Source organism: Tasmannia lanceolata, unplaced genomic scaffold (assembly GCF_043159265.1).
Source record: "Tasmannia lanceolata isolate RefF3 unplaced genomic scaffold, GAP_Taslan_0.1 ptg000008l, whole genome shotgun sequence".
NCBI classification, from domain to species: Eukaryota; Viridiplantae; Streptophyta; class Magnoliopsida; order Canellales; family Winteraceae; genus Tasmannia; species Tasmannia lanceolata.
Genome location: NW_027518685.1, coordinates 21,100,669 through 21,126,965, shown reverse-complemented (window position 1 = coordinate 21,126,965; position 26,297 = coordinate 21,100,669). Strand labels below are relative to the sequence as shown.

The window sequence follows — 26,297 nt, the reverse complement described above, 5'->3', positions numbered from 1 at the left end:
GGACTGCCAAGAAGAGAAACCCATGTTTCTGCTGTGCTTGGACATGTCTTCTTAATTTCAGCTAGCTGTCTTTTCCCTCTTCCCTGAAAAGCAAAGAAGCCTCCAAAACTAAGCTATAAAGTTTGTAAGCAGTGGAAGGAATCTGGGATGCTCACAGTATTGTTCATAATGGAAGGACGTCTTTTCATTCTCATCCTTGAATTTGGAAAATATGTCTACAAAATTCGTCCACAGTGGTTCAAAATTTAAAAATGAAGCAGAGCAAAGAATTTGATAAATACATTTGTAAATTAGAAGGAAGCTTTACAGTCTCAAACAAATAAAAACACCAGTATGACAAATGCAGCCATTTCTAGAAGGAGACAATTGGATCCTTTACTGTATGACTAGTGAATTATATTGGAGTGAGAAGTCCCATTACAAGAACAGGATGAACAGATATCATATTCCATTGCTTTTTTATTTTATTTTTGTTGTTTGGTTTATCCATTACACTCACTAGAGAATAAAAAGGGAGTGCAGATATAATTTCCATTAGTTTGGATGCTCCAAGATTAGTTGCAACACAATCTAGCAATTTCTTCATCCCTAAGACAAGAAATGGTTTCATCTAAGATGATGTTCACAAAGTTGTTTTCTAAAAGATGCCGCTCACAAATTAATGGAACAGAAAAGACTTTACATGCAGCAATAAACTGCAATTTGCAATTCAGGGATTCCAGACCTTGAATCCACATCAAAATTTCTGGCCTAGATGTATCTTAGATAGTCTCCTCGTGATGTTATTTGCTTTAGGATAGGGAAAGGAATAAAACAATGACGTTTAGAACATATATATTTGAAACAAAAACTAGAAACTCTCTTGAAACCTACAAAACTGGATTATTTACTACATCAGGAACATGAGGTCTTCTTCTTCTTCTTCCTCTTCAGGATGAGGTTTGCGCTGGAGATATGCCCAAACCAGGTCTATTTGGGTTTGAAGTTGGCTATGTGGTGATTTTTATTGAGATTACATAGCAGGATTTTAGGCTTTTCACTGTGTCTGAACGGGTTACATCTGGAGCTAGCATCTCTCATTATTAGTGTATTACTCTTAAGGGGCATTAACAGTACCAAATGCTATGAACAGTCAAATGAGTGGCGACATAATTTTCCAAAATGATCCTTAGAAACTTTAAAATCTAATCTTTGTAAGGTGTCTTTAGACATTGCCAATGATGCATGGAAAATAAATGTAATATACTAGGGGATCCAAAATCAGGACACAGCACCCTCAGACCTTCCATGCCGAATCTAAGGAGAACCTTCTCTTAAGATCATTGACATGGTAGAAGTATCGTGAGATGATCTTGTTGGAGAAGATAGATATGGCTTTGGTGGCATTTGTACGCTCTCAAGGGTACCTTCTAGCATTTCCACAACCCTATTCATTGAAGGTCGATTTGACGGATCTGTTTGTATGCACCACAAACCCACTAAAATCATTTTCCTTGGGAGTTTTCTCTTCTTCGTCTGTTGTAACTCCATGTAGCTGTAGATCACCGTTCAAATCCAGGCGCTTGTATATCCAATGCGGAAATTATATTTCGCTGATATTTTCCACTCTGACATCGATGTTCTTTCTCCCTCCTACCATTTCTAGAACCATCATTCCATAGCTATAAACATCAGATTTGTGAGACACTCCTCCAATGTTTCTACAGAATACCTCTGGGGCAGTGTATCCAGCAGTCCCTCGCTGATCCTGCATCGATATAATACTATCTTTTGTTGGGCATAGCTTAGCAAGTCCAAAATCTGAGATTTTAGGACAGAAGTCTTGATCTAGAAGAATGTTATGAGGTTTTATGTCGAAATGCAAAATGCGAGTGATATAACCACGGTGTAAATACTCTAGCCCTCGAGCAATTCCAACCGCAATTTGGTATTATGTTTCCCATCCCAATAGGTCTGTTTTTCTTGGTTTCTCAGTGTAGATGAACTTTTCGAGAGATCCATTCAACATGAACTCATAGATAAGAGCTCTCTTTGAACCCTCGGCACAGAAGCCTAGCAGACTAACAATGTTAACAAGGTATGTCCTCCCGATGCTTGCGACCTCGTTCATGAATTCTTCTCCGTTACCTCTAGACCCTCTCAAGACCTTCACAGCCACTAGATGGCCATCTTTGAAATTGCCTTTGAAAACACTACCATATCCACCTTGGCCTAGTGTATCTTTGAAGGAACTTGTCGTCTTCCTGATATCTGAATAAGAAAATCTTTGTGGAACGAGCGATCCATATTCCTGTATAAATGCCTCCACATTACAAGCGGTTTTTGTTCTCATCTTTCTAAAGAAAAGTTTGCACAATGAGAATTTCCATCTTGATGATAGGCAGAAAAGGAGGCAAACAAGAAGGGAGCTCCCAACTCCTATGGTTACACCTGAAAGAGGAAGAAAGGGAGTTAGATAGTGTTAAACCTGAATATACTGCAATGTGCATGGTGCTAACTGCTCTCCTACATTTCCCACGAATGCTATGGCTGCAGTACTTTTTGGTGTCCAACCTAATTTCTTTCGGGTTCAAATTTTGTGGAGACATGCAATCTAAACATGCAAACAAAATACACAAATTGGACCCAAAATACAATTAGGTTCCACACCCAAACAGCCCTTTGGAAATTTTCAGATTGCAAGTTCAACACACAAGTAGCACCGGAAAGCAATCAGAGGGGCATGGTATATGATGGTTACTACTGTAATATTCCATAGGGGATTACTAGTGTTATTTTATTTTAACCCCCAATTGTGTTTTATATTCTCTTGTTTTATCTCAACTTTGAAGTGCTAGAGTTGCAGCCAAGTACACGCCATCAAGATATCTAGACAATCATTTACAAAACTAAATAATGGTGGATTACTAAACTCTCATCATGAATTATGTTCCAAAAACTTCAAATTCTTCATATTAGTAGCCAAGAACATAAATTCAACACCGTATTGAAAAACATCAAGATCATGCTATCATCAAAGGTATCCAACCCGCCATAAATAAATTACTGCTTCCTTCGCTTTGGACGGAAAGTTGCACCTTACCACTCAATGTCCTTTTCAAGGGTTACAAAACTCCTCTAAACTATACAGCTACTATGATCCAATTTTTTTTATTTTTTATTTTTTAAATTGACATTTATTATTCCAAAGAGTTCCAAATAAGGGACAAGTTGTCCCCTAACAGGGTACAACGATACCGCCCACTACATACTGTAGAATTAGTTTACATATCAGTTATGTGCAACCCATCCCCATTCCCCATTACATTACCCAATAGCTTAACTTCTATCATATCCAACAAAAAGTTTCATAGCCCTTGCCTTTCCTTATTTGGAACTATACAGCTACTACTTTCGATAGACACCCGTCCATGTCTCCCAGTAGAAATCGCTTCTATTAAATTTGAATATTTGTAGGCCCCACCAAGTCACGCTACTTGTCCGCTATGCCACACAAACTTCTCCACCTCATTCCAGCTGACGAGGTGCGATTTCAATTTTCAAAATCCCCACTGGAAGGCCTAGAGCTATTGTGAGCCCCTAAACGTGCATGATAGCTGCCGTCAAGAACTACAGAAACCATGTTCAACCCTCACTCCCCTCCATCACATACTCGACTCTGCAGCTCGAAATATCCTCCTCCACATAATCATAATCACCGGACCTAGGGTCTGTAAACGAAACACACAGAGGGATAGAAAGAGGGGAAGGAGAGAGATCCGGCCATCTCCATTGTCGTTTTCTCACCGGATCCAGCCGGCTATGCCACATCCACTCCGGCCACATCCCAGATCCAAACAACACCCTGTTTTTTCCACCGTAACCCTTCCAGCCATTACAGAACCCACGTGCATTTTCCCCATTACCTTCATCTCCAAACCCTCACACACACCGATCATCACCCACCATGAAATCCGGCCACTGTGGCCTCTGAAACCCAAACCACCATCCCATCTTCTTGCTCCACCACCACAGCCACCATTTCTAGTGACCCAAAAGCCCTTAGCACCGACATAGGGTCATCAAACGACATAGAGATACTGAGGGATAGGAGAGAGATCCGGCTACCCCACCGAATTCCAGCCATCACAGAGCAAAAATCGAATCTAAAAAAACCCCTTGAAATAAAAAGTTATTAACTTATTAAATATAATTAATTTTATTAAAATTTTATATTATTATAATGTTACCTCCAACACTTTTCTCAGCTGCTAAGTCCCTCAGGCTCTGTTCACTTGCGTTCCCGGGAAAGCAAATCCCTGGAAAACAGCCTCTTTTTTCCTTGACAAGACAGAATTCTGGTGTTCACTTGGTTTCCAAGGAAAATAGAATTACACAGGTGGAATTTCTACAATAAGTCAAAAAACGACATGGAAAAGCCCATTTACCCCCCTTTAGGGATTTCATTTCCGACCAAAAACACTCGGATTTCGTTTCTCGGGAAAACTAGTGCAAAAAGATAGGCAAGCAGTTTCCCTATAAACCTTTTCCTGCGCAAGTGAACAGTCCAGAAACAGTCCAGGGAAACCTTTTCCTGCACAAGTGAACAGTCCAGAAACAGTCCAGGGAAACCTTTTGCTGCACAGATTCCCTGGATTTCTTTTCCTAATGCCACGTCAGATTCCCGAGAAACATTTTCTTTTCCTTTCCCGGGAAAACAAGTGAACAGAGCCTCAAGGTACCCACAAGGCCACAACATGCATATAGGTCATATCCAAAATTTTCATAAAAATACATCTAAAAACAAGTTTATAAAGGGAAGGGCTACAACTAATTGGCGGCCACGTACAAGGGTTAGTCGTCACCCACATGCTTTGTCTGGTGGTCAACTACTACCGCCGACTCAAAGCCTCTTTAAAAAAAAGTTGGAGGGTCCTGATGTGGGCCAATGAATTGACTAGGCTAGAGTTGAGCAAGGGCAGTCTAGCTTCCTTTTCTGTAATGTTCTACGTGATTCAATTAATCACAACCATAGGTAAGCATGCCAAATTAGTGATAACTAAACATCAACATTCTAATTGTGTATAGGGTTATAGAGGGTACAAGGGTCACCTACAAGGTAAGCTTCTCATATGGTAACAAGAATAGGGGTTACTCTTGTACATGTAGGTAATAGCAGTGTTTAAAAACTCCTTGACTCGGCATGGAACTCGCCCGAGTCGACTCCTTTTTACCTCGGCCGCATTCCGCGTTTCACCACATCCGCGTTCCGCGTTTTGCCTTACAGAGTCAATAAACTCCTTTGACTCTCCCGAGTTATGACCTTGTCAACCGTGTTAACCGCGTTCTTGGCCGCGTCCGCGCCGAGTCAACAAGGATTTTTCTTGGCCGCGTTACGCGTCAAATCCGCGTTTTAAACACTGCCGTAATAGTCTATAATATATATGATAAGATACATAAGTTGTTATATAATTCTAGAATTTTTAAATCAATCTCAAACTAGGTGTAACCTATTTACACTATTTAGGATAAGTCCTTATTGGCTTTTGTTATATATCTGATTATCTCAAACTCATCCTGGTAGATTATACATATATTCATCCTAATCTCTTGTGGAATCTTGATGGGTTATCACATAAATGTGATCTGCCACATCCCGCATAACAGGATTGTTCTTCTTATGCGGGCATATAGTAGACTATTTTATTTAAAATATTAGTTAATTAAATATTAAAATACCTTATTACTATAGTTCAATGATATGCAGCATCACAAGCTGCAATATTAAGCAATAACATCTCATAAGTTACACAAATATAATCACAATTACTATCATGTATAAATTAGCATGTAATCAACATATCCATGTAAAATTCACTAATAAGTAATATTTAAATTAGTGTCTCTCTTTTAGTAAAATTAATTTCTAGGGATTAGGATTGGAACATTACATTAGCTCTCGGATGTAGATCATATGTATGCTTTGTAATCTTTGTAGACAGTGGAAGCATTATAATTTCCTTCGCCCATGGACTCTGTCACAATACATGACGAACCACGTAGATCTCGTGTTCTATAATATTTTACTTGTTTGATTTCTCTATTTGTTTGTGTTACCATCTAACCCTAGATCTATGTTTTTCCAACAACCATATCTTTTAGTATTTCTAGAGTGGTTCAATGAAGGAGTTGTTGGCCCCAATTAGATGGATCAATTATGTAGTGTTGTGATCAAAAGAGCAAGGCAAGAGGGGTTGGGAGATACACGGCCAACGGGTCCGTGTAGAGCTCCACCAAAACACAATTGCAACACCAAAATATAAAGAACTCTTATATATCTCAAAACAACTTACAATAGACTTGGTATTCTTTTCCCTTTTCCTTTAAAATCTCTATTTCTCCCTTGAAGCTTCTCTTTGAGCTTTCCCTTGAAGCTCTTTTAGCTTACAATCTCTACAACAATGACTCCATACTTATAGACTCAAGACACACCTAAAATAGTAATCATTAAACACTTTGTTGTAGTTCTTATGAGTCCTTTAGGTATAGCAGCATCATAGAAATTCCTCATTGACACTTTGATAATCTAACCTAGATAAGGACTCTGGAAAACATACAATGACTTTTCAATTTTCCACACATAATGACTACCCCAGAAGTCTATAAAGGCTTTCCACAAAACCAACAAATATTGATTTTGATTTACAATTTCCAACACCCTTCCTTAAATCAAAATCCCAAAAAATTAAAGAATTTCTAATCTTCATCACTTTGATCATCATATGCCCTTGATGAAATCTTCATCTTCAGCTTTGCAATTTCTTCTTCATGCAACTCAATGTGATTCTTCAAATATGTTACACGTTCTCTTTCTTCCATTAGATTGTGATGATTGGCTTTGACGAAGACGATAGGGTAGCATTTTGGCAAGAAATGAATACCGACTTGTGCTACACTTTCTTCAGCTTCTTTCTTCGTATTTGCCAGAATCCCGAAAATTGATGTATCCAGTCATGCTTTTCAACTTCAACCGAGGCTTTGAAAATTGGTCTGCAGTTCGATCCTTCTATCCAAACACCGTAAACGGGAGGCTTGACATTTAATTTTTCTGTAGTATCCTTTAGAAATGCTTTCAACAAATTTTGACAAAACTGGTTTCCATGGTGCTTTTACATAAACAAAAAACATAATAGTTTCCTTCTTGCAACATCGTTGAAAAAAAAATTGTTCTTTTTCCGAACACTCATCGGGATAATATCAGAAATCCGTTCTCCTTCCCCGCACGCAAAAGAAGACCCTTGTCCTTTCAATCTTGAGAATAAGAGAAGAGAATAGTTCTCAATTCTAACACCAAAAATTTTGCACCACTCAATAAATGGAATACCTCAAGTAGATATAGAGAACAATATAATTCTCAATTCTAACATAAAACTTCTAAGCAAAACCTCTTCCATAAACATTTAAAATTTGAACCATAATCATCATAAAAACTTTTAAAATAGATCATCCTTCCAACCCAAACACGTGAAAGAAAAATTTGACTTAAAGAATCAGATTTTGGAAAAACAGTCCACTTTGACCGACCTTCACTCTTTTGTTAATAACTTTTTGTAGGAAACTCCGATTGACTATCCTTTTTTTGTTGGAAACTAAACTGAAAAATCTTTCCATCAGTATATGATAAGCCATATTTTCATTGAAATAAAATTTAAAAAAAAAACGAATAAAACGTGCACAATTCTTGGATTGGATTTTCAACACAACACAATCGAAGCTCTGATACTACTTGTTGGCCCCAATTAGATGGATCAATTAGGTAGTGTTGTTGATGCAAGACAATACCTAATTTAGGGAAAATCCTACATTCCTAATGGGATTAAGGCTTTAGGACAATTTAGGGCTTACGAGGAAAATTAAAAGAACACTTAACAACTTAGCTAGGGCCGAATTAACTTCTAATTAATCTATGCGCAGCAGCAATAATGAGACTTAAATAGCATAAATAATTGTAAAGATTGTAACTAAGCATGAACTAAACCGTATACAAATCAATCAAAGCGATAAAGATTCGTTAGATAAATTGATAATAGAAAGATTAGTTCGAAACAAGGCCTACACAAGCAACCAATTAAAAGAACTAAAAGCTAATGCAAGTACCAATGAAATAGATGTCACACAAGCATGAAAATAATAATATCCAATGAAGAAAAACTGAAAAAATGTCCAGCAGCAGTAAACGGCTCAAAATGGTCCAGTTTTGGGTTGTGGAGGTATTTTGGTAATTTGGCAGATATGAGATTTCGGTTTAATACTGCTGTCCAAATTTTAGGTTAAGGTTTAGAAGGTAAAAAAAAGGTTAATCTAGGGTTTAGGCTCTAATTTGATGGTAGGTTTAGGCTAGGGATGTTCAAAAAGGGTTTCCGGGCTTGAAAAGGGTGTGAATTTTCAATTGGCTGCAAAAGGGATTTAAAGCTATGGTTCTTGGGTGTTTAGGCTGATGTTTAATCATAAAAACAATCATTCAAAGTCTCAAAACGAGATCTTGAAGAACGAGAGAGATCTATGGATTTTGGGTTTTTGTATTTTAGGGTTCAAGAACAAAGAAAACAAGAAAATTTGATTTACTAACCTTCTTTGTGCTGATTTGATTGAAAAAATAGAAGATAATAGAGGAGATGAGATGAGAGAAGATGGTTCCAAACCACCTAGAGGAGAAGAGAAAAAGAAGTCCAAGCCACAATAGCTCTCACAAAAGAAAATCTCAATTCTATTCAATATTCAAAAGTCCCTTACATTGTTTTCAAAAGATGTATATAAAAGAAAAGAAACCCTAGAAGATAACCTAAAGTTAAGAACTGATCACAACCATTCATCTCATCTAAAGCAAAGCTAAATAAAGATATAAACTTACCAAAAATAGTAATCCCGTAATTGACCTATACCCCTTACTAAAAACACTGATAACTTGCTTAAATCACATCCAAATCATGTGATCTTAGGCCCATTCGATAGGTAATTGAAAAACCTTTCTAATAATACCAAAAACACACCAAACGGGTGAGATTTGATGCCTAAAAAGTAGCATACAAATAAAATGACGAAAATAATAGTTAAAATATAAAAACTTGCTCAACGTCAACGACTGGAACAATCTTTATGATTTTCATCCGCATTAGTTGTGATCAAAAGAGCAAGGCAAGGAAGCTTGGGAGATACATGGCCAACGGGCCCGTGTAGAGCTCCACCAAAACACAAATGTAACGCCAAAATATAAATAACTTGTATATATCTCAAAACAACTTACATTAGACTTGGAATTCTTTTCCCTTTTCCATTAAAATCTCTACCCTTCTTCTCCCTTGAAACTTCTATCTAAGCTTTCCCTTGAAGCTCTTTTAGCCTACAATCTATACTACAAAGACTCCATATGTACGTATAGACATGAGACAAATCTAAAATAGTAATCATTAAACACTTTTGTTGTAGTTCACATCAGTTCTTTAGTTATCCTAAGCAACATCATAGGAATTCTCCATTGACTCTTTAATAATCTAACCAAGACATTAAGGACTCTAGAAAACATACAATGACATTTCAATTTTCCACACATAATAACTACCCTAGAAATCCACAAAGACCTTCCACGAAACCAACAAATATTGATTTTGAATCACAATTTCCAACAAGAGTAGGGCGCCCTCTAAAATACTGATGTTAGCTCTAACAAAGATAAAGAGACTTCATATGAGTTGGTTGTAGTTTAAGTGAAGAAAACAAGACAATGAAGAAATTGGGTCTTGCAGTGATGTACCTAGTATGGCTTTCTTTGTCATTGTGCTACTTCGGTGGCCTGCAAAATCATGAGAAAGGTAATTAGATAATGAAGATCTATAAAACAAATGTGCAGCTCCCTCAAATATCACATTTTTTTAAGATAAAAATGTAAAGTAGATCAACTATTCAATCCACGAGTTCATCTCCTAGTAAGTCCAGCACTAACTAGTTGAAAAAAAGGGTAGAATAAAATATAATATAAATGCTTTATTAGATGCATAAAAATATTTTTAACCCAGGAAGCCACTCCGACGCTCAAGTCAGAAATCGGTATCACATGTAAAGCCAAGTGACAGAAATAGTAAGTGAGAGGGAGCTTATCTCCTGGGCTTAAGTTGAAGGCAAAGTAATGGCTAGAAAGGATTCCATCATGGTAACTTTAAGCGTGGGAACTTATATAGAGAGAGAGCCTCTACACCGTAGCTTAGTGTGAGCACCACATGGCGTAGTCTCATCGGTGGAGAGGTGATGATGGCGCCACGCCATATCGGAGAGTCCTTTCACCGTCCCTGACAGTATGTCAGAAGAAGGGTGGATAGGGACACAGAGGTCAGAGGGTGTGCTACTGGCACGTGCCAGGATGCTGAGGGAATTCCCGGTTTTATCCCCAACATAGGTCAAAATGCGGACAAAGCAAATCCTAGATGACTTGGCATCACGCCATCGAGTACTTGGTTGACGAATCATAACTTGGGAGAGTCAGAGGAGTATTGATTGACTTTTGAAGTAAAATGCAGACTCGGACAAGAATGTAGCCAAGGTAAAAGGTGTGGACTCGAGAGTCTCTCGACGATAATGCAGAGTACTTTTGAAACAATGATGGTTGCATGTACTTTTGAATGAAATTAGCGGCAATATAAGTGTTAGAAGTATTGTAGCTAAAGGGTTCTTAAAGTGATGATAATTTCCCATTTGCAAATAAGATTAACTTTAACTAATCATGTTGGCAAATATGAACCGATTTCGGTGGTACCGAAAGAGGTCTAACATCAACATTGTATTCTTGACACTTCTTAAAAAGATATCAAAAGACAATCACGAAAGTTAGAAATTAAATCTAGGGCTCCCAGTATCATGACAAGCCAGTTCAAACCTTTCCTACCATTTCTACCCTTTTCGTTTCTCTTTTTTGAGAATTGCTTCTTATAGGAAAAGACAAACAAAAGGGGTCCGAAATATAGTCATTAATAGAAACAAGAAAACAAAAGGGGTCCAAAATATAGTCATTTATAGAAACAGGAAAACATATCGGGTGCAAGATATAGTCATTTACAGAAACAGGAAAACAAAAGGGTAGAAGTGTAGAAAAGTGGTGCAGAGATATCATTTGGCGTGCAAAAATAATCTCCAAAGAGCAAACTGAAATGAACCAAAAACATGGTGGGTAGAGAGGGGTATAGTAAGAAGCTTTTTAACAGCCCTCCCATCATGCCACTTACCCATAGCTAATTGATTTTTTTTTATTGAAAAATATGCCCCTATTTTTTGACAAAATATTCAACATCTGAATGGGTGTCTGTTGTTGCGGGCTACCTCAAGAGGTTCGTGTGCTCATATGGTGTTTCTAGAAAAAGACGACCTATGGAAAGGACAACATACGGGAAGAAAAATCTGACCCCAAGCGGAAAAAAATATTCGCCCTTTTGTTATTGGCAATTTAAGAGATGGATATTGGCTCCAAGGGGGATACCTTGTAGTACTATATAGATACAAATAGAATATATGTGTATCATTTATCTTATTGGCAATTTTCTGATTTAGTGTTTTATTAGATTCATAGAATGGTGAGTCATGGAGATCTCAAGGAAGTTCGATTTGCATCATCAGCTTTTGGAGTGTTTTTTATCTAGCATAGTGAGTATTGTGCTCAAAATATTTAATCTTGTGATGTTAAGTTAGAATGCAATAGTGAGAAATTTCCTTTGAGATTCGTAAGACTTTCTAGTTTAGCTTATGTTCTGGATGGATTTGATATTGCTTTGCTAGCCTTGTATGCATGTGGAGGTTTTGTTGCAGGTAGACGGTGCTAAGTGTGGATGTTAGGTCTCTCATGTATTCTTGTTGTTACATTCCATCAATTTCCTTCCGTCAATTGAAGGATGTGGGGGCAATGTTTACATCAATCTTTGAATTTTGAATCGGTCATGAGAGACCGAGTTACTAGTTAATGACTTAGCAAGGCAAGGTCAAGGGACTTATATGCCAGGTGCCACTTTTCTAGAAGATGGAGGCGACAGTTATTCTCCTACAAAGGAACATGTGAAATTTCAAAGCTAAAGTGGGTGGTTATTTCAAGTTCCCTCTCAAAGGACATGGAGTGGTGGCAACATGGGCAAGTAGTGGTGAAATGTGGAAGTTACAAGTTGTGGTGACATGCTCAAAATGGAGGTTACAAGTGGCGATACATGTTTTGAGAAGTTACAAGTAGTGGAGACATGTGCTCTTCTATTTCAAAAGGGAAGTTATTGGTAAGTTTGCTATAAGATGGGGAAGTTTGCATCAAGAGAAGGCATCACTCACAACATCAAAGAACTATGTCTTAATTTATCTTTACCTTTACTGTTTATCTTAGTTTGTAGCCATGCTAATTTGTGGTCCCTAATTCCGGCAGTACTGGGATTTGTAATCGTTCTCCGCATCACCAGAGTTCTTGTAATCAGTTTCGTTGAAAGGAATCATCTTCTAAGGTGAGCTTTTATTTATACATTGGTGATTATTTCTATTTCTTTTGTTACTTTCTATCACCCATTTTAATAGTGTATCAATAGAGTTGGAAGAGCGTAAGGAAGAAGTAGCGTTCCCCTCTTCTTCTCAATCGTCTGATATCCAATCTTCAGGAGACGAAAAGGCCCGCCCGCACCAATCTTTGGGAAATACTTTATCCTGGCACGCCTGCACCAACATCCATTGGATAATCGCGGCCAAACAGAATGACCATATATTTTGATCCAACCTCAAATCATCCTTAAACTATGTACGGAGATCCATCGATAAGTGGAAAATATGGTTGTACTGGCCGATCTCCGGCACCGTAGCACACGTCAAGCTGTTCCTTCCCGAGAATGGCCGATGCTCTTCATATATCCCCACCCATCAATCTTAGCAAAAGTTTGAACCAAGCAAAACAAGAAAGTTTTCAAAGGTCATTATTAGACCTAGATAACTTGCTAATAAAGAGATTTCACAGCATATGCAAGGCCACCTAAGTGGACACATTCTAACTTCATATCATAGTGCTTTATATCCCTAGAAGGAGGCATGGCAACGGACAGACCTGACCTCGTGACTCTCCCCAACATCATGAAAGCATCGATCCATCCATATATCATCAATCTGATCTCGTGACTCTCCCCAACATCATGAAAGCATCGATCCATCCATATATCATCAACTTCGTCCACGCCAACAACCTTAGGAACCGTCACTAGCCTTATGCCATCTAAAAACCCGCCGGCTACCAGACCTCCGTTGAATCGTAAGGAACCTGTCACAGCATTTTCCGTATCCCCCAAGTCACCTGCGGCATGACTCACTGCATTGGCCAGAGAGCCTTTGGCTATGTATGCTGTGGCGGCCGAATGTTTGCTCTCACCAAGATTTGGCATCACCGGTGCTGCAAAATCTGGCATGAACAAGTGACTGTTCGCCATCGACTCCACCCTAATCGCTTTTATCGTCCCTTCACTTATCTTTGCTTCCAGCCACCGGATTGAGCTAGTTCCCTTGATTCCCCTTGGTGTGAAAAGAAAATAGCGGCCACAACCAATGTCCTAAGACATATCGATGCTTATCTTGATGTCAAGAAGGAAGGAGGCAGTCACGCAATCCAACCAGGGAAGGGAAGAATGAGGAACTGTTGTTGCATTGCTCTGAAGGGCTTGCTGATCATGTACGATTCTAAGGGATCGAGGATTGTCGAAGCCCTTCATAAGATTCCCGGGGCGGACGTGACTTCCCTCCATCAACTCAATCTTCACAAGCTCACTCCCAGTAGCCATATGAACGAAACCTGCCTCTGAGGAGCAAATCAGAGAAGAAGGAAGGGTTATGCCCTACTGTGATCCAAAATGGGGATGCCGATCTATCAATATCTATTAACTTGACCAAGGTACAACAAGTGAAGGCGAAGAAGAAGAAAAGGGAAAATTAAATAGGGAGATTGGAACGAGCTGTTCGAAAAAATCATAATTGCCGCCGTCCCTCCCACTTCCCAAGCATATCTCATAGAGTCGGAAAGGATGTTCGAAATCTCGATGCAACACGTGTCCTTGTGTAGCCACCCATAACCGGGGAATCGAAATGACAGAGTCAGGTTGAAATTGTGAATTCCAATTTCAATATTCATGGAAAAGGCCAATATTGTTTTGGTTAGAATGACGATAGTACACGAGCATGACCGACATTCGGTCTAAGGTACATTCCAGAGATTTCCATTCGTCAACCGAAGGACTGTGGCTGACAATGTTTACACACATTTTAAATTTGAAATCGGTCATGCAGGACCGAATCACAAGAGAATGACCTATTTAGACCGGGTCAAAGTGGTAGCGTGCCAAACTGGCACTTTTCAAAAGATGAGACAGCAGCCATCTAGAAGTATGGGGAACGTGCAAATAGTGGACCCTAAACTGGACAGTTATCAAGAGTTCCCTCCTTGGGAACGTGGGGTAATGGGGGATGGTTACTAGAAGAAAACTATAAAAAGAGACTTGTGTCTCCAAGAAAGACGTCCAAGAACCAACGCAAAACATATCTTAGCATTTATCTTTTTATCCTTTACTTTTCTAAACTGTCTTTTACTTTTCCTAGCTGTAATATCGGATTAAGTAAGCAATGAATTCATCTTCCGAGGTGAGTCTTTCTCTTTAACTCACTATCCCTTGCACGGGCACTTGCTTTCGCCGTTTTTGTTAGTTAATTAGCTGATCGTTCTATCGACGCTGCAAGTCGTTTGCATTTTGCATGCATCACCGACGCCATTTGCGTTTTGTGCGCATCAGCATTCCCTTGCACAAATCCCTCACATTCTGCATGTGTCGACATCCCCAGATTTGACATCGTTCCCATACTGTAAAAAGTCCTTCCCATCTTTGTAAAGGCAGAGGAGCCCGAGGAAGAAGTGACTTTCCCCTCTTCTTCTTAGTGACCTGAAATCTAATACCAAAGGATAGAAACGTTACGTCATCGACCCCCTCGAATTGAATTTTGATTGCCTCCCAGTAGCTTGGCACACCGGCGCATCCACCACACACACACACATCTAGTCACCCACACAGGGTGTACTGACCGACATCACCAAACAATATTAGACCGAACAGTTTCTCTAAGAATTTGAACACTATATTTTTAAGTTATTAAACATGCACCCCTGTTTTATTATTGGCATACCTCTTTTATGTTAAACTTGTCTAATTGGATGTTCCTAGGTTGTTTGGACCGGTGGAAAAACGTCAAAAATGAAGAGAGGGGAAGCGGGTGAGTGCATATTTTATTTCCCAATTTTAAAACTCAAAATGAAAGGAAATAAGGGATGAATTAGAATAGAAAAGATAAAAGGAGTATTTATATGGCATGCAGGTGTAGCAAAAAAAAAATAGTGGGCAAAAATATTTGGGTGATCTAAACCATCTATTTGTTGGGCCGGACATAGCTAGGCCGTGCCCGAAAACCTTCTCTACAGATGACCCGACACATGATCCGTTTAGATTACCCCTGCACTCACATGTCGGCATGTCCTCCATAGAAAGAAGTTAGTTATTATTTACGTTATATAATAATGGATCAATGGCAATGGTAACATGCAAAATCTGTAGGTCCTAGATGTGAGATTGAGACGGTTGATCATGAAAAAAAAATAATTGTTAGCTACACTGTGGGATATCTATCCCTATCCCACGCATAAGATAAGGACTCTGTTTAGCTTTTCTGGGTAGAACCCTAAATAGGGTTTCTCATGGATCAAGGATCTAGGATCATCTAATCAAGGTGTTCTCAACTCTATTTGACCAGACTCTCGATCACTGTTCCTGATCCGATCATGTACACGAGGCACAAATGGAACCCAAGAAGTGTCTGTTAGGAAGAAGGCTAAAAAAAGCCCTGCTTCTTAGGGTTTTGTCCATTTACCATGAGCAAGAAACAGTAGCTGAGTTAGGAATTAAGTGGGGAACAAGAAAAGTATCATACCGGTTCGGAGCGCAGGGCTCTTCAGTGCCGAGGCAAGGGCCACACAGCCCAGATTCCCACGTCAAATCGAAACCCTCCTTCAGAACATCTCCAACAGTCGCTGGGTATTGCAGCAGCTGATTCACACTGTCTATAGGAACCGAAACGACACTAGCTATACAATTACCAAACTCCTTATAGCTTTCATTGGTGATAAAGTAAGCATAATTGGCTGTTGTTGGGAGGCAAGGAACTGGGTGGAAGTCCCCAGGGATTTGAATCTCTCTGGAGCAATTATAGAAGATGATACTCTGGTGAACAGAAGTATAACCAAATAACGAGGAATTGAGGGTGATGCCATTTGAAGGCAGAGGGCGCGGGTTCCACTCAAAATCCCTATCGACAATAGTTAGGATGAAGTTCTCGTAATCGATATTCTTCACCATGTATGCCCTCGACCCAATATCTATCTGGGGATAATTGTCTTCGCAGGTAATTTTAAACTCAGGATAGCTGCAACTTTCAGGGCTATTAAAGTGGAAAGGGTAACTAATCTTGAGGGTGATGCCTTCACAGGGGGACTGGGAAGGGCCACACTCGTCTTGGGAAAAAGAAATTGGAGCAAAGAAGAGGAAGAGAAGAGATGATTGCAAGAGCAACTGATGCATTTTGAGAGACTCCCCAACTGGGATTTTTCAGGGTTCTTTACCACTAGGCTATTTCAACCGATTTGCAGTAGAGATGTTAAGGTATTTAGTAATTTAAAGGAAACAAATGGAAGATTTAAGGACGAGACTAGTAGTAAGTCTAGTCTTCTCGAGGTATGGGTTTCCTACGAGATGAAGCTTCCAAGTGAGGGCGATGCTTCTACAGGTGAACCGGAAAGGAAGACAGTTGTCATATAAGCAATCTACAAATGCATATTGGGAAAAACAAATGTAAATATCCGAAATCACACCTACTTGCAAATTCTTCCCCCTCTTTAAAAGAGGGACGTTTTTGTCTTAGAGTAAGTCAATTTGATTTGGGCTTCCTTAAGAAGGCCTGTAAATACATCTTTTCATTCTTTTGTGTGTTTGTAAGAACTAAAACAACCCTGAAGATGTTTTGTTCAGTCCCAAGAGAAGAGTTTCATGGGAAAGGAAGAGAAGATCAAGTGTTGTAATCGGAGATCACGGATCAAGGTAAGATGATACCCGAAGTTGATTTTAACCATTAAAAAACCCTAAAAAGGAAGACTAGTATATTTAAAACAGATGAAATAATGAATGAAATAATGATTAATTTTGTTCAAGATAAACCTTACGCTTGATCTTGGATTCCTTAGGGTTTATCTTGTCTTTGAATCCCCAATGAAACCAAGATCAAGATGCTGTAGTATTGAAAATTTAGATTTTAGGGAATTTGATCTAAAAGTTTAGATTGTTTTACAATAATTGTCTATTTAGTTTTGGAGCGTGAAATTGGGTTTGGTGGATTCCCCTCATCGAAAGGAGTCCATCGGATCCGACCTCGCGCGATTTGGAGTTCAAACCAAAAAGTTATGATCTCTCAAAGTTTGGGAAAAATATGCCAAAATTTGCAAATTCACGGCCTCGGGAGAAAACTTAATCTCGCGACTTCGGACGCCCAAACATCAGGGTTCGGACGTACAGATCAACTGGGTCGGATGATTTTCCAGCAATGTTTCCCACCGACAACCCAAATTCAAAAAATCATAACTTCTTCGTTTCTTGTCTGTTTTCGACGCTCTTGTACTCTATGGACATATTGGAATGCATACTTTCTGTTAAAAATTATCTCAAAAATGTTTTAGAACTATATAATGAAGTAAATTTCAAAATACTTTGAGGGACCTTAGTTTGGATTACCATTCTTCTCCCGTTTGACGCTGTTTGGTTCCGGATATTGGGTATTTGTGTTTGCGTTCATATTTTGTGGTTCCCTATTGATAATAATGGAATGATTGTGGTACTAGGTGATCGATCTTGAGTCCAGAAGAGTTCGGAGAGAACATTTGAGGTACGTAATAACGTACTACTTTGGGTGAATTGTTAGCGCTATTTGATTCGATAATTTGCACCATTGACTAGTAGATTTGTGTACCTTTGTTTTGTCCTTACATTATCTTAGTTACATTATCTAGCATGCCTATTTTGCAATCCTATGGATCCCTATAACTTGTGTACTTGCCACCGCTCTGTTTATTGTACTATTATTGCTTTGCTTACTTTATTTGCAATATGAACCTTTGAACCCCTTTTGTAGAAATCTTTAATCAGCAATGATCCGTACAGTATGGACCTTTGGATACTATCTGTTTTGGACATTTATTTCAATATCTAGACTTGTGGATACTATTTGTTGTGGATTTTGGGAATATCAGTTCTGGACAATTCTGTGGAGGCTTGGGTTATTTCTGGACACTGCCATATGGAGATGAAACAATTGGAAATTTTGGACCCAGCCATGGGGGTAGTATGCGATGACTCTAGACCTTGCCATACGGGGGTAAAGCACTTGGCCATGTCGGCAGGTATTTGAACTTTGGAGGAACTAGTTCCAACACCAGTGTAAACAACAACATGCCTTCTAGACCAGGCCGATGAGCTGGAAGTGGATTTTGGACTTTGCGTTCTCGATACTCTTTGACATTGACCATTGTTTCGATATTGTTCCGTTACCATAGCACCTTGTGTTCAGTATTTCATATTGATATGCATCTTTGCTTATTGACACACCTATTTCATATATGAGCTATTTTGTAGTTAGTTCTGGTCATATATGTTTGACCCTTATTAAGCCTTGGCATTCTTAGACTAACACTTAGAGTAGTCTGTTATTTTGTACTGATCTTTTCATCTGACTGTGGTTTAAAACATTTTCAGATTTTGATCCTCATGAGACGAAAGAGGAAGCTGAAGCCTAACTTTAGAGATCCTACAATTCCACTTGATCAGTTCCACTTGATCAGTTAGATAGTGAGTATTATACGAGCCTTGTAAAAGACTTTGTTAAGTTCCTTTAGTTCAGTTTATACTATGCTTGGATCTGATATTATTTTGTTAGCCTTGTGTACTTGTAGAGCTCTCTTTGATGGTACACAACGTTGTTATGACCTACGCCCGTGAAAAGAAATTTGAACAAAGCATTGGAAGAGAAGTAATGATTGTTAGAGCAACTGATGCATGTCGAGAGACTCCCAAACTGGATTTTTCGACCGATCTGCAGGGTTGATGGTAAGGTTTTTAGTAATTTAATGGAAAGAAATTGAGGACTTCAAGAAAGAGATGCGTCTTAAAAGATATTTAATGGAAAGAAATTGGGTAGATGACTTGAAATATCCAAGCACGAAAGAGAGAATGGAGACGTTTGAGAGTTCGGAGAGAGAAACCTTTTGTCCTTTCTAACCTACCGTCTTTATTTGCTCCAGCTGCAGCGATGCTGCTTATTTTGGAAGGAAATGAAAAGACGATCTTACCCTTTCCAATCTAGGAGATTTGTAGTGTTCATGGCTCGCACCATATATTGGTTTGTAGGTCCGAGTCTTTTGGTGTGTTCTATTAATTTTTAAGAGGAATTAGTTGGGGTGTCATTTGTTTTGGTAGTGAAGTTCCTTAACTTTTCAACTGAAACCGAGTTATCTGTGAGTCAGCTCGTTGTAAGTCAACCTGGAGAAGTTTCAGTAATCAGTTTAGGCTCGATGGGTTTTCAGTACTTTTGCAAACGGGCCTTGAAAAAAGCTTATAATACCCTTCTCCAAAATGTTAATGGTTTCAAATTTTGGTTTTGGAATGCGTTTCGGTCTTCAACGAAACCGATTTTTTTCTCATACAAAATTTGGATCGAAATTTCAATTTCTGTAATTTCAGCCGAATTTTTGGGATAATATTAAATAAGGGAAGTGAGAAGTGATAAATGCGCCCATTTTCATCACTTGGGACACCCCCAACAGTATATCAAACTATCAATGACTGCAGAGGGGTTGATGTACTTCACATCAGAAAGATTGAATGGGGTTGATTGCCACGTACATTGCTGCTGGGTGTCCCAAGTAATCTAAAGGGGCGTATATATCACTTCCCTTAAATAATTATAAAAAATCCAGGTTTTTGAGTGAATTCCCTTAAATTTCGGAATAGACGGAAATTTGGTTAAGTTTCGGCCGAAATAAACGATTTTTTGGGTAGTATGGATTTCGGTCGAAATTTAAAAACCACGTTCACGGTGGGCACAGTGTAATTTCTCTTGCTTCGACAGATTAGACGTGAGTTTATTACCGTTTTAGGGATTGCTAGCGTTCATCACAAAAGGCATTTCGCGGATGTGGCTGCTCTCACATGCAACACACCATCTGCGAAATGCCTTTTGCAATGGACGCAAGCAAATCCCACTATTTTAAGTACAGTAAAGTGCATCTCTTTTCAATAATCTTAGTTTGTTCTCTACCGATGGTGAAATATATTTATATTTTAAAGCTATATGCATTATTGCCACCAGTCCCTATTCACCTTGACCTGAAACCATAATCAACTTGACAAAATAACTAGTCTTTTTTTCATCCTTCAATACTTTTGGCGTTTAGGTCCTGTTCGTTTTAGATTTTGACAACTGATTAAAGTCCAAGACCGGTTATTGCACTCAAAATTATGTTTATTTTTTAGTCCATGAATCGGTTTTGTACTAACAATCGGTTGTCAAAATCTAAAGTCACGTTCGTTTTAGATTATGACAAACTGATCATGGTGTCAAACCCAATGTTGGACTCAAAATCACATTTAATCGAGTCCAATAATCAGCCTGGGCCCACAATCAGAGGTCACAATCTAAAATGAACAGGACATAATGCCCTGTTCGTTTGGGGTTCGTTTGGGATTAAGACAACCGATCATCACCCCCAACCCGATTATTGGACTCAAAATTAAATGTAATTTTGAGTCAATAATCGGATTGGGGGTGACAATCGGTTGCAACAATCTCAAAAAACAGGGCCTAAGGAATTTTGAGTCCAATAATCAGTTTGGACTCACTATCGGCTCTCACAATGAAAATTGAACATGGCCTAAAACGGTTTTGACAAACGATTGTTAGTCCAAAACCGATTATTGGAGTCAAAATCCTTGGCCATTGCATTAATTTTGAAAAGCATTTTGGAGTCAAAACAAGAAGATGAGGAAGAGATATAAGGGGGCTTAACTGATGCAGGGCTCCACACGGCTCTGTCCATAGTCCAAAGAGAGAGCCCAAGTCATAGAGAGGAAACTCCTTTTTGGCGGTGGTGAAATGAAAAGAAGGTATGAAAACATGCCACCTTCTTGTATCATCCACAAAGTCTCGAGTCTGTGGTCCAAGTCATGGGCCGACATATTGACTAAAACACAAAAGTAAATAGATGGCTTTGATTGTTCTTCTTTTGTTAAATAAAGGAGAAAGAGCTTTGTGTTTATTTTGTCTTTGAGATTGTTCAATTGGGGATGGCTTTAACAATCCCCTGCATAATTGTTTTTCTCTTCCTTCTCTTTCACCTTGCTCATCTCTCAGCCCAACAAGTTAATAACAACAGTGAAAAATGCCCTCAGTTTGTCTGTGGAAACCTTACTGGTATCAGATTTCCCTTCTTCAACATCAACACTTCGAACTGCGGCTTCTATGGCATCAACTGTGAGGACAACATACCAAAGATCAAATTCGAGGAAAAAACGTTCATCGTCAAAAACATCTCATATGAAGAAAAACGAGTCCTGATTCAAGACAGCGAACTGTGGAATCTCACCAAATCAAAAATCTGTGATTTCCCTACCAATTTTTCACTGCCTGAATTTCCACGTCTCCAAATTCGTAGGAGCCGCAACCTGACCGTTTATTATTGCAAGCACAATCAATATACAGTTCCTGGTAATATCTCGGAAGAGGTTCGTAATTACACAGATTGTGAAGGCAAAGATCTCTATTATACAAAAAATAACACTGTGACAAGACAAAATCTTCTTCCGAAAAATTGTTCGACGGTTGTGTTACCAGTGTTTCAATTTTGGAAAGTTTGGAAGCGCAATGATTTTTTGTCTATATTTGCTGCGGGTTTCGCTCTTGAATGGGATATTGATCCGAAATGCGAAGATTGTTACAAGAGGGGAGGTAATTGCACGGTCGATGAGAGGACGAAGATTTTCAGATGCCAAGGTATGAAATAGTAAATTGGTATTTCCAGTCTTTGATTTGGAAAATAATTGTTGTTGGACCATAACATGTAGTTGCATTTGGGAGCAATTTGTATTTAAACCTCCAATCTAAAGTCCATTATTTCTCTACATTAAATTCTTATACATGGAGCAGCTAGATGGGAATTGAACTGGCTGCTTCAGTAACTTCGATTATAAGACTTTGATTTCCAAGAATTTTCTTGAAAGGTTCGGAAAGGAACAATATTTCTAAAATTTCTTACATTTTAACACACACAAAAAAGATGACTTGAACTGACCCTATTCCATGACTACTTATGTGGGAGCTTCAATTTATGATAATATCCCACTAAATTAACCATAATAATATCATTTCCCTCTAAAATGTAGAAAGAAAAAATATTCCAATGAAAAAATGTTTTTTCTTGCAATCCAAAAAGGATCTTAGTGAAGATAAAAAGTTTAGAAACTCAGCTTCTGTGATTAGGGAATGACGACAGTATACTAAATTTCTTCATTTGATGATGTTGCAGTTGCAGTTGCAGTTGCAGGTCAACAACACAAGCGCATTATAAAGAAGATTATTATAGGTATTCTACTTCTCAGATTCTTGTTTAAATTTTGACCATATTTATCTAAGGCTATAAACCCGTTGGTATAACAGATTTTTGGGAAATTTTCAGGGTTTTCCCCTTGGAAAATCTAAGTATTAACATTAATAGGCCATGATCTAGTAATTAGTATAATCCGTCCCACATGAGACCAGCAAAGCAATGTATGGCCTTGATTGTGAGGCCTAAGTTCAAACCACATCTATCAATTACTTGTCTTCTTAGAATTACTTGTTGGATGACATGGAGGGATTCTTTCTTAGGAGTTAGGGCTCGACCTCAATGCAATTTCAGTATGGCATGGTGGGTCCCACGTGAGACTGATCTAAATAGCCCATTTTATACTCTTTGCCGCAGCTTTGGATATCCCATCAATCATTCAATCTACTGGAGATTAGTACTGTTCTACTCAAGCACATTCAACTAGAGTTCTAATAGACTAGTACATTTATGGAGATGTCACCATCCTAGTAGTACTATTCTCACTGAAGCACGCTTAGCCTTACCAATCACCAAAAAAAAAAAAAAAAAAAAAACATGAGAGTCTTAATAGAATCATTTGCATTCATGATGCTATGATTACACCTTATTATTCAATTCTTACCTATATGATATTCTTTGTTGAATGTGAGCCATTGGTTTTAAGACATTTTTTACCCCCTGTGTATCCAACAGCAAAAGAACAAACTGGGATGGTTGGATTGATTTTTCTGTCCATAGTTACGAACTTAGGACTAGACCTGGCAAACGGGCGGGTCGGGTCGGGTCGACCCGTGGGTCACACGGTTGTGGGTCAAAATGACCCGCATTCCTACAAGTCAGCAACCGGTGACTTACCCGTGTGGGTGGTTCGGGTCGACCCGCGGGCTACCCGCAATTTTTCCAAAACAATGTTTTTATTGGGCGGTGATAAATTCACTCCCTTCCATGTATGAATTCACCCCCCTAATTTTCAAAATGGACGGTACAGCCCTCACCATAAGATGATCCAAACCGTCCATTTAATGGGCCACAATGTAAATAGATTGTGCCCCAAAAATCATTGCCATCGGATGATCTCAACCGTTCGATCTATAGAAGTTTCCATATTGTGAGTCCGACGGTTAGAATCATCCTATGGTGTGGGCTGTACTGTCCAATCGTCCATTTTGAAAAATAGGGGATGTATTCATGTAATCTTAACCCTTGGTTTTTTTTTTAAAAAAAATATAGAACTATTAAAAAATTCCACAAAACCCGCGGTACCCTCGGGTTGACCCAACCCTACCGATGTTTTGGCAGGTTGGGTGACCCGCGGGTCTATTTTCATGGGTCACTAAAACTCCAACCCGTACCCGGCAAATTTGCAGGTGGGTTGGGTCGACCCGCGGGCACGGGTCGGTTCGGTTTTGCCAGGTCTAGTTACGACCCACTAATCCGTAGGGAAGTGATTGTATCCATTAAAGGCTTAAAGCAAGTGCCAATGATTAGATAGGTGCATAATAGGATTAATAGGTATTTTATGTGCTTATGGAGCCATCATCATAGTTAGTTTAATAAAGCGAAAAGTTAATTCGTCTCTCCCGTGGTGGGGCACTTTCATGGACCCTTTTTAAATAATGGTACTTTTCCCATAAGTGAGTGCCATTATCAAAATATGAGTGCAGATAACATATCTCTGTCCTAAATGATTATTAAATCCTTATTCTTCTCTTTCAGGTGTAAGCATTGGAGTCGGGGGCATCCTTTTAACATGCATTCTCTTCTACTTCCTTCTTAGTTGGTACCGCGGGAAACGCTCAGTGCCCTTTTTTTCGACTCGCTTATCTCCGATCACCTCTTCCAAACTAGCCCTTGATAAATCCGGCAGCGCCCTCCCAACCCATGTCTTTTCTTACAGGGAGCTCAAAAATGCCACCAACAACTTCCACCCCTCTAAAGAACTTGGAGATGGTGGTTTTGGCACCGTTTACCGTGGTATGACCCGCTTTTCACTACAGTATGATCATTTGATTTATACACAGAAAGTTACATTTAACACTAGCTAATTTGCCTGCCTAAGCATCTATTCTTCATAGTCTAATTGTATTTTATTTAGTTTAACTGATTGATATACATACCTTGGTCTTTGTCACAAGCATAGTTTATAATTTAGTAGTCTTTTAAGAAATGGTAAAACTATCATTTGCTAGCAATCTAAAACCTCTCCAAGATCTATACATCTTTCTCCATCTTTCCATCTACTAGCGATTTGAGCCGACTGGAATTAGTTTCGCAATCTTAATTTGATGCTATGATGTATACAATTTATGCTTCCACTTAATTTTAAATTCCTATCACGCAGGCAAGCTCCGAGATGGGCGTTCCGTCGCAGTCAAGCGCCTATACGAGAACAACTGCAAGCGTGTAGAACAATTCATGAATGAAGTGAAAATCCTCTCCCATTTGCGTCACCAAAACCTCGTCTCCTTATATGGTTGCACCTCCCGCCATAGCCGTGAACTCCTCCTTGTCTACGAATTCATCCCCAATGGAACCGTGGCAGATCATCTCGACAATGACTGCACGAGATTCGGTGGCCTTTCATGGCCAATTCGATTGAACATTGCTATAGAAACCGCAGATGCCCTCGCATACTTACACGCCATAGAACCCCAAATCATACATCGCGATGTCAAAACCAACAACATTCTCCTTGATCAAAATTTTCGAGTTAAAGTTGCAGATTTCGGTCTATCACGCCTATTCCCTATGGATGTCACACATGTGTCAACTGCTCCACAAGGGACACCAGGCTATGTAGATCCAGACTATTACAAGTGCTACCAACTTACTGATAAGAGTGATGTTTATAGCTTTGGAGTGGTCTTAATTGAGCTTATATCGTCGAAGCCAGCGGTGGACATGGCTAGGAATCGGAGCGAGATTAATCTGGCTAGCATGGCAATTAACAAGATCCAAAATCATGTGTTGAACGAGTTGGTGGACCCAGGTCTTGGATTCGAATCAAACGAAAGTGTTAGGAGGGTGGTCACTTCGGTGGCAGAGTTGGCTTTTCGGTGTCTTCAAGAGGAAAAGGAGGTGAGACCTTCCATGGGGGAGGTTTTTGGGATGTTGAGAAAGATTTGGAGTGAGGAGTATGGGGTCGAGATATCAACTGATGGGGTTATTCCGGTAGATGATGTTGATCGGTTAACTAATAGCTCCACCTCTTTCCCGGATTCTAATCAGATAGATGTTTCAATGAGATGATCTAACATTATCTCGTGCCACAAAAAAGGCAAGGGAATTTGAATGGCTGATGTTAGCCATATTACTTATTGTATTTAATTTTAGCCTTTCATTTTTGTTGAAGGGCTGATTTCAGTGCAGCAGAGCTCTGCGGAACAGAGGCTAGGCCACTTCTGTTTTAATTTTGGCTCCTCTACAGTATTTCTGTAATTACTGGTCATTTTTTCGTCTTTGGATAGTAAAACGACTAAAGGGGTGTGTCTCCTAAACAACGGGGGCACATTTATCATCTCCATTTTATTTAACTTTTTCTCATAAA

General features: G+C 39.0%; 2 protein-coding genes and 1 pseudogene across 6 annotated transcripts; 1 reads left to right on the top strand and 2 right to left on the bottom strand.

Moving 5' to 3' along the window:
• Positions 1 to 1,141: 1,141 nt before the first annotated feature.
• Positions 1,142 to 17,111, bottom strand: LOC143884766 (PR5-like receptor kinase; annotated as a pseudogene). Its single transcript, XR_013253059.1, has 3 exons — positions 16,000 to 17,111; positions 9,791 to 9,829; positions 1,142 to 2,430 (listed from the first exon to the last, which is right to left on the bottom strand). The product of XR_013253059.1 is annotated as a PR5-like receptor kinase (transcript).
• On the bottom strand, positions 15,936 to 16,646 carry LOC143882805 (LEAF RUST 10 DISEASE-RESISTANCE LOCUS RECEPTOR-LIKE PROTEIN KINASE-like 2.1). The gene has a single exon (XM_077386217.1). It carries the CDS (start codon positions 16,644 to 16,646, stop codon positions 15,936 to 15,938), a length of 711 nt encoding a protein of 236 aa, XP_077242332.1.
• LOC143884762 (LEAF RUST 10 DISEASE-RESISTANCE LOCUS RECEPTOR-LIKE PROTEIN KINASE-like 1.1) lies at positions 17,090 to 26,297 on the top strand. 4 transcript variants are annotated; one of them, XM_077388527.1, is made up of 8 exons: positions 17,090 to 17,162; positions 17,957 to 18,000; positions 18,867 to 18,959; positions 19,048 to 19,217; positions 21,184 to 22,158; positions 22,697 to 22,747; positions 24,467 to 24,724; positions 25,092 to 26,297. In XM_077388527.1, the coding sequence occupies exons 5-8, from the start codon at positions 21,453 to 21,455 to the stop codon at positions 25,997 to 25,999; spliced, it is 1,923 nt and encodes a 640-aa protein (XP_077244642.1). In that variant the 5' UTR covers positions 17,090 to 17,162; positions 17,957 to 18,000; positions 18,867 to 18,959; positions 19,048 to 19,217; positions 21,184 to 21,452; the 3' UTR covers positions 26,000 to 26,297. The 4 variants fall into 4 exon arrangements, with proteins under 4 accessions (XP_077244642.1, XP_077244643.1, XP_077244640.1 ...); XM_077388528.1 differs by having other exon boundaries at positions 17,092 to 17,162; positions 22,703 to 22,747; XM_077388525.1 differs by having other exon boundaries at positions 17,092 to 17,162; positions 22,691 to 22,747.

What these genes read in the sequence shown, in the direction of transcription:
- LOC143882805 (XM_077386217.1), bottom strand. Translation starts at nt 16,646, where the DNA reads ATGCATCAGTTGCTCTTGCAATCATCTCTTCTCTTCCTCTTCTTTGCT.
- LOC143884762 (XM_077388525.1), top strand. Translation starts at nt 21,453, where the DNA reads ATGGCTTTAACAATCCCCTGCATAATTGTTTTTCTCTTCCTTCTCTTT. An exon ending in TATAAAGAAGATTATTATAG is followed by an intron (nt 22,748 to 24,466) that starts GTATTCTACTTC and finishes CTTCTCTTTCAG; the next exon opens with GTGTAAGCATTGGAGTCGGG. An exon ending in TTTTGGCACCGTTTACCGTG is followed by an intron (nt 24,725 to 25,091) that starts GTATGACCCGCT and finishes CCTATCACGCAG; the next exon opens with GCAAGCTCCGAGATGGGCGT.